This window comes from Helicoverpa armigera, chromosome 13, assembly GCF_030705265.1.
Source record: "Helicoverpa armigera isolate CAAS_96S chromosome 13, ASM3070526v1, whole genome shotgun sequence".
Lineage (NCBI taxonomy): Eukaryota > Metazoa > Arthropoda > Insecta > Lepidoptera > Noctuidae > Helicoverpa > Helicoverpa armigera.
In genome coordinates, this window is record NC_087132.1 from 5,337,684 (window position 1) to 5,349,538 (window position 11,855).

General features: G+C 46.1%; 1 protein-coding gene across 1 annotated transcript; it reads left to right on the top strand.

Annotated features, from left to right (window-relative positions):
• The first annotated feature begins 1,756 nt into the window (after positions 1 to 1,756).
• On the top strand, positions 1,757 to 8,223 carry LOC135117718 (uncharacterized). Its single transcript, XM_064037588.1, is given in 5 exon segments — positions 1,757 to 3,454; positions 3,457 to 3,687; positions 3,689 to 5,320; positions 5,323 to 6,796; positions 6,798 to 8,223. Coding segments are annotated over 5 exon segments (5,628 nt in total). The 5' UTR covers positions 1,757 to 2,436; the 3' UTR covers positions 8,071 to 8,223.
• Positions 8,224 to 11,855: the final 3,632 nt, after the last annotated feature.

Sequence of the window (11,855 nt, forward strand, 5' to 3'; positions counted from 1 at the left end):
GACCGAAAACAATTTATCATAATGTTTTAGTACAAACTTAATACCTATTTATTAAGCTATTCAGTTCTGAACCTAAGTATGAAATATGTAAGAATACAATGTATTGTAAGAAGAGATAAGACGTAGTGCTGACGCATGGTTGTGGCATACGGGGCGGGGTTTGTTATTGCCTATTGTTGTGTAATAGCGATCGTCTTTGTGCAACCATTTAATTTACTCGAAATTAATTTGTTTATTAAATCTGATATCAGTACGTTATTCATCAACAAATCCAGCGTGCGCCCTGCTAAGCAATTAATTAGCAACCTATTCATAAAGATTTTGGCTTTCTAGTTTAATCACTTATTAAGTTAAAACCAACATCAATGAGCTAACTCATTAATAACATTTAGTCATTATTGTAAAATAGATTAAAGATAAAACTCTTGCAGAAGTAACCTGGCTGCAATCTATAAATACCCGGGAGGATTCTACCTATAATTTCCATAAAGACAATTCCTGTTAAGGAAGGCTTAGCATTATTTTAAATAAAAAATATATTACCGTACGAAAACATTGCAAAAAGGGATTATGGAGAAGGCCCACTAATTATTTTGCCTTTGGAGGAAAATTCGTAGCATCCTCTGAAGGAATTTTCCATCGCCTGATTCAAAGTAGCTTTACAGTGGTGCGGTCCAACAGCACATAATTCATGGCGCTCAGTGAAATATAATGCGGATGTTCTCATAATGTACGACGCGCAACTTAATCCGGCCGCGACTTTTTCCGCCACAGTTATTTATACAAATGGCCACCAGCGTAATGATCTCACTAGAACGCTCGTTGCGAACCGTTTTCGCCACTTTACTCACTACTTAGTCTTGTGTAACAGTACCGTTTTTATAAAACTACAAGAAAACTGTGTACCTATTTGTCACTGGTGAGAAGTAGAACCTTGTTACTCTTTGTGTTTATAATATTTTTTTAACCATGAATAAAACGGTTATTTTGTAAGGTTATTTCAATTACTTATGAGGTAAATAAACATTAAAATTCATTACCATGCTGGGCTAAATACCCATCATGAAAATTAGTGTAATGTAATCAAATCTGATTATTTTAATCACCCTAATATCCTAGATTATCATAAAAGGCTATGAAATGATATGTATTTATATGCATATAGAATAGAGAGCAATTAACAATACTCTATTTGTAACCAAATAATATAATGGATAACTAAAATGCTCTAACATGTGTTGTATAATTTTTATTATCATTTAAACCAGGAAATAAAAATAGGTAGGTAAATTGATTTGGTATTTAATTCACGTACTTAAATAGCACTGGATACTAACTGTTTTCCCGCGGTTTCACTCGTTCCTTAGTAAAAACTGCCCGTACCCGGATAAAATGTAGCCTATGTTACTCGGGGATAATGTAGCCTCCCAACCGTGAAAGAATTTGTGTCGGCGACGATGAATAAGTGTAAAAGTGATAACTAAGTGATAAAAGCAGTGATAATCAATGTTTAAGTTTTTTAAGGTTTTATGATAGTTAGTATGTCTGTAGTTAATTAAAAGCTATTTTCTGTTGTTGTTTTTAATTCCTTTAAAGTTTAAGACTAAAATTGTAACATAGTTAAGCGTATCTAAGTACTAATTCTAAGTGTAACTTGTATGCCCTAGTTTAAGGATTAACGTTTTAATAAAAAACAGATATTGCTAGTGTTTTAATTATAAAGATAGAATACTAAGGTTGCATAATTAAAATAATTAAGTACAAATAAGGTTGTTAAGTACTAAGTTTTGTATTTGTAAATAAATATAAGTGAGATGCCTATCTTATGCAACCTAGAAAAAACCCTAGAAATAGATTCAAATAGTAAGTCTAGGGTATTGGTACTTTGAATTCTAGTTTCCTTTTTGGCCACGAGCGGCGCTAGTAGGATGATCGACAAATTAAACCGAATGTTATCGAAACCTTACCTTAACGAGAGCCGTTTGAGTTTTTTAAAGTTTTCTAATTAAAAAGGGATGTTTTTAAGGGTGAATTTTTTGTATAATATAAGGGAAATCGGGTTGCATAGGATAGGCATAGCTGGAACGTTATAAGTATGCCAAATCACCTGAAAACTGCCCCAAAAAGATTCCCATACATAGGGCACGGGAACGCCCCTCGCTCCCATTGGCTGCCGCATCGGCCATATTGTGGACTACTTAGCCGCGCTCTAGCGTATATAATGAGGGCATATTTTGGTGATCGGGCAGTCCGAATCCAGCAGCGCTCCAGTTAACAAGAAGAAATAAAGGAAGAATTAACCCTGAATAGTGTTATTGTCTGCACCCTGCCTTGTTGAAGAGCGTCCCCGCCAGCAGCCCTATTCGGCACCACACCAATTATACAGTCCACACCCTTCAGCTGGTCCTTCGCGAGCCGGATAGGGTGAAGATCAAGATGCCTTCGACAAGATCAAGTTCTGCGCAGTCCAAGACCACCGGGGAAAGTTCTACGTCAACAGACTGGAGCATGAATACGCCAAGTGAAACCGCAAGTTCGTCGATAGCAAGTAGATCGACGCTTACAAAGAGGACGCCGTCGCCGCACAAACGAACGCCGTTACCTCAAGCAAAGGGTGTTGTTGGAAAGGATTCATCAGCGGGGGAAGGGAGCCGCCCCCCTCCGCCATCAAGGATAAGCGAAGAATCGGATCCCGTACATGAAGTAGGAAGCCACCCCACGTCCCAGAACCCGGAGAGAAGCGTCGCAGTGAAGGCTCGTCCACAAGATTCAAGCATTCCGCCGTCTAGTGTCAGCGCGTCAGTTGAAGGAAACCCGCAAGCTAAGAAGCCGACCCGCGATTTAGACACGACGTCCAGCCGCTCGTCTCAAAGAAAGAAGGCAGAAGCACAAGCAAGGATGGCGGTGGCACTACGGGAATTAGAAGTAGCTGAAGCCCGCGCAAGGGTAGCTCGAGCCGAGCTGGACATCGCCGTCGCCGAGTCCGACGAGGAAGATGGAGCTGGTGAAGAGTTGTACGAGCAAACCCATGAAGTGGAGAATTGGTTCATCGAGACCAGCGCCGGGCCCAGCAAAAAGAAGAGACCGACCGATTCTAAAGAAGAAAGAAGCGATATCCACCAACTGGCTGAAGCAATACGCAAGCTGTCTGAAAACTCACGTGACGTCACCGCGCCGAAGTACATCGAACTCCCTCACTTCAACGGATCCTGTGAAGAGTGGTTGGCATTCAGAAGATCATTCGAAGATACAGCCGCCTCATTCAGCAACGCACAGAACTTAGCGCGCCTAAGAAGAGCTATACAAGGGAAAGCGAAAGAAGCTGTTCAGAGCCTGCTATTCACCGCTGAAAATCCACGCGAAGTAATTAAGGGATTGGAGTCAAGATTTGGAAGACCTGGAGCGCTAGCATTATCAGAGCTGGAGAAGCTGAAGAATATGTCAAGAGTGAGCGAAAACCAAGTGATATCTGCGTGTTTGCAAGTCGCGTGAAGAACGCTATAGAAACAATCAAGGCGTTGAAGAAACCGCAGTACCTCAGCTCGCCTGAAACATTGAAAGCCATAGTGGAGAAGATGCCGCCTTCTATGAAGTTTCGCTGGTTTGCCTATCACAGAAGCAGAAGAGATGAAGACCTTCAAGAACTATTACTTGTTGAAGCGTTCCTGGAAATTGAAGCAGACATGTGGGGACTTCGCTCCGCCTGAAGCGTTATCAGAATACAAGAAGGGTTTCAGAAGGCCGGTGAATGTGACACAAGACACGTCGCAAGACAAATATAAGAAGTCGTGTCCAGCTTGTGAGGGTGAACACTATGCAACAGAATGCAAGAAGTTCAAAGAAGCGGATATAAATGAGAAATGGGACATCATCAAGAAAGCAAGAATCTGTTTTAAGTGTTTACGATTCAAGCACTCAAGAATCAACTGCAAGGCGCCTGTGTGTAAGCAGTGTGGGAGATGGCATCATACTCTCCTGCACTCGGACGAGCCGCCTGTACCAGTACAGAAATCAAGTGACGAAAACAAAGGGAAACAAACATATGAAGAGAAGGTTTCTTCAGTAAACAGTACCAAGTCAGAAGAGAGAGCATATTTGAAGATGGTTCCGGTGCATCTCTACGGGCCTAAAGGTCAAGTACGTGTACTGGCGTTGCTGGATGAAGGATCAACTGTCACGCTCCTGGACGAGGCAATAGCAGAGACGATTGGAGCTGAAGGAAGTCGCGAAGCTCTGTCTATTGAAACAGTGGGCGGAAGAGTTATAAGGAAAGATAGTTCTCAGAATATTCAACTGAAGATAAGAGGAGCCCACAGAAGAGATAAGAAGTCCATCACAGTTAGAACAATTGACGACTTGAGGCTGTGTGAACAAGGAATCAGTAAGAGCACCGTGGAGAGCTGCCCGCATCTGAAGGCAATCGAAGAGCAGTTACTCTACACGGCTGAGCGGCCAAGGTTGTTGATTGGGCAAGACAATTGGGCACTTATCGTCACAAGAAGATTGAAGAAGGGCAAGCCAGCTGAACCCGTGGCCTCTCTCACTGACTTAGGGTGGGTGCTGCACGGCTGTGAAACTGGCACGAACACTGTAGTCAACTTCGTACATTATGGAAGAGCGACGACGGAATCAGAAGACATAGAAGAAGTAGTAAGGCAACATTTCCAGCTAGAATCGCTGGGTATCCAGAACCGACTGCCATCAAACGACAGCGACAGAAGAGCCTTAGAAACTTTAGAAAAAACGACGAAACGTTTAGCAAGCGGGCAATTCGAAACAGGCCTCTTATGGAAGAAAGAAGACGAGCACCTGCCTAACAACTACAAGCAAGCCTTTCGTCGTCTAATCAGCATTGAAAGGAAGCTGGACAAAGATAAGGAAGTCAAAGAGTATTACGAAAAGCAAATCCAGAGCATGGTTGAAAATGGATACGCAGAGAAAGCGCCAGAGACGTCAACTGAAGGAAGAACTTTCTACTTGCCCCACTTCGCAGTTGTGCACCCTGTCAAGCGGAAGCCAAGAATAGTGTTTGACGCGGCAGCCAAGTACGAAGGGAAAAGCCTCAACGACGCCTTGCTAGCAGGCCCGGATCTACTTCAATCACTGTTCGGAGTGCTGCTACGCTTCAGAGAAGGCCCAGTGGCTGTCATGGCCGACATCCAAGACATGTTTCTTCGAGTCAAAGTGAGGGAAGGCGACCGAGACAGTCTAAGGTTCCTGTGGCGAGGAAGCCGAAGAACAAGCAAACCCGACGAGTACAGAATGTCGTCGATTATATTCAGGGCAGCGTCATCGCCCGCAACTGCGATATATGTGATGAACAAAACGCGGAAGACTTCAAGGCAACTCACCCAGAAGCTGTGAAAGCTATAAGCAGGAATCACTATATGGATGATTACCTACAGAGCTTCGCGTCGATTGAAGAAGCTAAGAAGATATCAAGAGAAGTTAAAGAGATACATTCTCGAGCGAGTTTTCACTTAAAAGGCTGGGCGAGCAACGACATAAGGGTATTATCAGAAATTGAAGACACGAACAAAGGAGAATCACTGCTGCTTACAAAGGAAGAAAAAACTCTGGGACTGAGGTGGCTTGTGAAAGAAGATAAGTTGGCGTTCAACGTTGGTCTGCGCAACACACCGAAGGAATTATTAGAAAATACAAGAGCGCCTACGAAGCGTGAAGTCACAAGTGCCGTGATGTCAACATTCGATCCGCTAGGCTTCGCGGCGCCTGTGCTAATACAAGGAAAGAAATTAATTCAAGACATATGGAGAACGAAGGTTGACTGGGACGAGAAGATTAACGAAAAACAAAGAAAAATGTGGTCAAGGTACTTAGAAGAGGTGCTGGCATTAACAGGACTTCAGATACCGAGATGTATCTCGCCACGCTGCGGTGAAGGGCAGCTACACACGTTCACGGACGCTAGCGAAGAGGCTTACGCGGCGGTTGCTTACTGGAGGACAGTTGAACCCTGCGGGAAAGTGCACGTCTCCATGGTCGCAGGCAAAGCAAGAGTATCGCCGACAAAACCAGTGTCGATTCCACGATTAGAGTTGCAAGCCGCCCTGCTTGGCAGTAGACTAGCAGCTAGTATCGAGGAAGAAATGAGCCTGCAAGTATCAAGAAAATTCTACTGGACTGACTCTAGCACCGTGTTACTGTGGATCAAGGCGGAGCCAAGGAAATTTAAAACCTTCGTGGCTAACCGGCTCGCAGAAATCGAAGAAAACACTAAGCCGGAGGACTGGAGATGGGTGCCCACTAAAGAGAACCCGGCGGACGACGCTACAAGGGGAACGCCGGCCGAGTTCAGTCACAAATCAAGATGGTTCCAAGGCCCCGCGTTTCTTCGACAAACAGAACAAGAGTGGCCTCTACACGATTTCAAGTCTGCGGGCAAATTACCGGAGGAAAAAAGCAAGGAGCAAGTGGTGGCTGCAGCAACAGAAGGGAAGGCCTTAATTGATTTACAAAGGTTTTCAAGCTGGGAGCGACTACTGCGCGTCACGGCCAGAGTGGTCACCTTCGCATACCTCTTATTGAAGAAGACCCGTAAAGCAGCCACTACTGCCGTGCGCAAAGAAGACGAGCCTTGGCGACCGCAGAGAAGAGCACAGAAGGACAAGAAGCGAACTCCCAATCAACCAGCCATCACCAAGTCTAAGAAACCTCTACACGCACCTATAGAGCAACAACACATAAGGAAGGCCGAAGAGATTCTAATAAGGATAAGTCAAGTCGATAGTTTTGCAACAGAAATAAGAAGTTTGAAAAAGAAAAACCCTCGAAAATACAAGTAAACTTAAGAAAATCGACGTGTACATCGATGATGACGATATCATTAAGTTAAGAAGCAGGACGATGAAGTTTCGCGGCGAAGAGCGAAGGAAAATGAACCCTATTATATTAGACGGAAAACACAGAATTGCGCAGCTCATCATTCAACATTATCATAAGAAGTTTCTTCACGGCAACACTGCTACAGTCATGAACGAAGTGCGACAAAAGTATTGGATCTTCGGTTTAAGGGCCGCAGTAAAGGCAGTGTCACATGGCTGCCAGTGGTGCAGAACAAGGAAGAGTGTCCCCGCGATACCTCCGACGGGCGACCTACCGAGCGAGCGACTACAACACCATCAGTTCCCGTTCACTTGCACTGCAGTCGATTACTTCGGCCCCATGCAAGTCACCGTTGGCAGAAGGGTTGAGAAGCGGTGGGGGGCATTGTTTACATGCCTTACCACGCGAGCCGTTCACCTGGAGCTGGCCCCCTCTCTAAGTGCCAGCTCTATGATAATGGCGTTGCGACGGATGACCGCGAGAAGAGGAACGCCGAGTACGATTTTTAGTGACAACGGTACTAACTTCGTCGGCGCGAACAAAGAGCTGGAGGCGGCCGCACAAGAAAAAGGTATCAAGTGGAAGTTTATTCCCCCCGGCAGCCCAAACATGGGGGGCGCCTGGGAGAGACTCGTGCGGTCAGTGAAGACGGCCCTGGCTGTAGTACTCAATGAAAGAAGCCCGCCTGAAGAAGTGCTTCACACATTAATAACAGAAGTCGAACACATCGTCAACTCAAGACCCCTCACCCCCGTCAGTATGGATCCCGACGACGAAGAGAGTCTGACCCCCAACCATTTCCTGCTTGGAAGATCGTGCGGAGCGATGGCGCCGGGAGAATTCGACGACACAGACTTAATCGGGAAGGCAAACTGGAAAACAGCGCAGAGGCTCGCCGACCATTTCTGGCAGCGGTGGGTGAAAGAGTACCTGCCCCTCATCATGCCACGACGGATAGAGGGTCGCGCCACGAACGACCCTCGAGAAGGCGACATCGTGCTCATAGTCGACTCCACGTTACCTCGCAATACGTGGCCCCGCGGTGAAGTCATCAAAACCTACCCCGGGCCAGACGGCAGAACCCGAGTGATGGACGTAAGGACTACGGGAGGAGTGCTGCGCCGGCCAACGCGTAGAATCATCGTCCTGGTTCCCGCTGCATCGTCGCGCTCCGAGGATGGCGTGCTACGCACCGTGGGGGAGAATGTCGGCGACGATGAATAAGTGTAAAAGTGATAACTAAGTGATAAAAGCAGTGATAATCAATGTTTAAGTTTTTTAAGGTTTTATGATAGTTAGTATGTCTGTAGTTAATTAAAAGCTATTTTCTGTTGTTGTTTTTAATTCCTTTAAAGTTTAAGACTAAAATTGTAACATAGTTAAGCGTATCTAAGTACTAATTCTAAGTGTAACTTGTATGCCCTAGTTTAAGGATTAACGTTTTAATAAAAAACAGATATTGCTAGTGTTTTAATTATAAAGATAGAATACTAAGGTTGCATAATTAAAATAATTAAGTACAAATAAGGTTGTTAAGTACTAAGTTTTGTATTTGTAAATAAATATAAGTGAGATGCCTATCTTATGCAACCTAGAAAAAACCCTAGAAATAGATTCAAATAGTAAGTCTAGGGTATTGGTACTTTGAATTCTAGTTTCCTTTTTGGCCACGAGCGGCGCTAGTAGGATGATCGACAAATTAAACCGAATGTTATCGAAACCTTACCTTAACGAGAGCCGTTTGAGTTTTTTAAAGTTTTCTAATTAAAAAGGGATGTTTTTAAGGGTGAATTTTTTGTATAATATAAGGGAAATCGGGTTGCATAGGATAGGCATAGCTGGAACGTTATAAGTATGCCAAATCACCTGAAAACTGCCCCAAAAAGATTCCCATACATAGGGCACGGGAACGCCCCTCGCTCCCATTGGCTGCCGCATCGGCCATATTGTGGACTACTTAGCCGCGCTCTAGCGTATATAATGAGGGCATATTTTGGTGATCGGGCAGTCCGAATCCAGCAGCGCTCCAGTTAACAAGAAGAAATAAAGGAAGAATTAACCCTGAATAGTGTTATTGTCTGCACCCTGCCTTGTTGAAGAGCGTCCCCGCCAGCAGCCCTATTCGGCACCACACCAATTATACAGTCCACACCCTTCAATTTGTCCATCTTATTTAGGTACTCCACTATATACTTCCTCATGTAATTCCTTATGTACCTACTCCTTTATTTACTATTATTATATAGGTACTTGTCTTTAATTTTTCAATATCAGATCAGAGACAATTATTCAGAAAAGACAAGACAATTATTATTTAAGAATCTTAAAACAAAGCCTTAATTAACTGAAAACCGAGATTTGTTCACTGTGCTGAGTGTATAGATGCCGTTGAAAACAATTTACCAATGGCTTCGATTCCTACGTTTTAATTTCCACTCATTCGTTAGCAATAAAAATATCAGATAATGTCATTATAAAGGCACGATGTATTACAGTAGTTTTTTTTTAACGAATTGACAGAGACAATCTTTATAATTACCAATTACTTATTTTATTATTAACTAGCCGTTTTCCCGCGGTTTCACCCGCGTTCCGTGGGAGCTACTGCCCGCACCGGGATAAAATATAGCCTATGTTACTCGCAGATAATATAGCTTTCTAATGGTGAAAAAATATTTAAAATCGGTCCAGTAGTTTTTGAGTGATGGCCACTTCTGACTCTCGTCGTGTACGGACGTGTCGCTCTGCGCTCGCCCGTTTACGACTTTTGTCTTTGTTACGCCCGACGTAACGCTCACCGTAGTCGCTCTGCCGACTACAAATATAGCAATCTAAAGCTGCTTTTTTCAAAGCGGCGGACGATTATCCTGTTTCTAAAACGTTTGTGTCAAGTAAATTCACTTGACCCCTTCTGGGTAAAAGCCACAGTTTCGTGGTTCTCGGTTGAAACCATACGGTGCCAACGAAGCCGAGAGGGTGTTGACCCAATCACACCCGCCGAACCCCTTCAGGGCAAGGCAGTCAATTGGACGGGAGCTCGGATTTCGGCCTTGGGGGATCTCCTAGTCGTGCCTTGCATCTGGTTTGCTTTCACAGCTACACACCTGGTGTCGGTTGGGTATCTCTATACCCTTCGCACTAGACTGGCTAGGGCCCGTTCGCACAATAAGACTGGCGAACGGTTTACAAGCTTAGGGCTCACCAATAGGTACTCACCTCCCTGCCTATACCCGGCAGGGAGGGTTACATATCCCCGGGCCCATCCACCCGGGGAGATAGGAGATAGGTTGTTAGGTTTTTATAATTAGGCCCCCACCTCTTTTAGCTCGGTAGCCCTCTTCCCTCACGGGAAAATGACTACCGAAGTTATTAAATTCTTTTTCGAGGTCCTCCTCAAGGACCAAGACATTGTCGCCAAATATGGCGACTTGATCAATAACCTTGATATCAAGGACCCGCGCCTAGCGCGCTATTGTGTTATCACCGATAACGGCTCAACAAAGGAGGCCGGCGCAGCTGTGTCGCGCCCCATTGTTGAGCCTATAATCGTCTCTTCGGGGAAAACCGCCGCATTAGCGGAAACGGTAATCCCCAATACAATGGTCGATGCCCAGCTGCACTCGACCATTGTACCTAATCCCATTGTCTCACAGACAATGGAAATAACTCAGGCGAGTGCACCTGCGTCAAACGTCGACGCCGAATGCATGGACACCTCGTCCTCCCGCTCTGCCTCACCCGTCCCTGAGGATGCTCAACCCTCCGAGCCCTCTGACTCCTCTTCCTCCGACGAAGACTTCACCGTCGTACAGGGAGGTAAGAGGAAAAAGAACAAAAACAACGACAAGGCGCGCAAGACCATCGCCCTTGCCGCATCTCCTCTCCTAGCCCGCCCGCTGTGTCTACGGCATCCCCGCCCGTCACCCTCGACCTCGCAGGTCGCTTCCTCCCAAGGTGCCGCAAAAGCGCACCAAAACAAACCTCCGCCGCCTGTATACTTACAGGACAAGGCAAAATGGACCGAAGTGTCCAAGCTGTGTGTTGATCGTAAGATCAACTACAGATCGGCCTCCAATACCGGCAACGGTATAAAAATCGTCCTCCCTACGTCAGACGACTATAGGGAGATAACTAAAGCGCTAAGAGCGAGGAACATTTCGTTCCACACATACCCTCCCTGAGGAAAAACCTCTCCGGGTCGTCATTACCCGTATTCCGAAGGAAATCCCTTCGGATGACATTTTAAGTGACCTTAAGTCACAAAACATCCCTGCGACGCAAGTCCATAGGATGCACCGCGCCCGCAGCGGCCACGCCTTCGACATGGTGCTCGTAGTATGCGAGCCGTGTCCTTCAAAAATCCACCCGATTTTTAACATCAAATCGGTGTGTAATTTAACCGGCATCTCAATCGAGAAGCCAAATAGATCTGGCATTGTATCCCAATGCCACCGTTGCCAACTGTGGGGTCACTCACAGCGCAACTGTTTCGCCCAGCCTAGGTGCGTGAAATGCCTAGGCCAACACGGCACCTCCGACTGCCCGCGACCCAAGGACCGCACTCTGTGCACCGAGCCTCCGAGCTGTGTACTCTGCGGCGCCTCAGGTCATCCCGCCAACTACCGCGGCTGCCCAAAGGCCCCAAAAACGTCTCCCAAGCTGGCCAAGCGTGCAAACGCCCGCCAACTAAGGGAAAGCCCATCAGCGAGGCTACCTACCGCTCAACTTCCCGAGCGTCTCAGCCCACAACGGCCCTCCCCATGGAACCCTCTCAACCATCAGAGAGCCTTTCCAACCCCGAGGCCAACTCAGCCCCAGCCAACTCCCGCCCCGGTGAATAAAACCACCGCGGCGCCCGCGAGCTTACCTCGCGTCCCTCCCGTCCTTCCCTCCGCGCCCTCCGCGCCCTCCGCGGCTCCTATAGCCGCCAAGCCCGCGCAAGCGCAAGCGATCGCGCCCTCTTCTAGCCCAGTATCAGCGCTCAGTTCTATGAACGTTATACTGAGCAC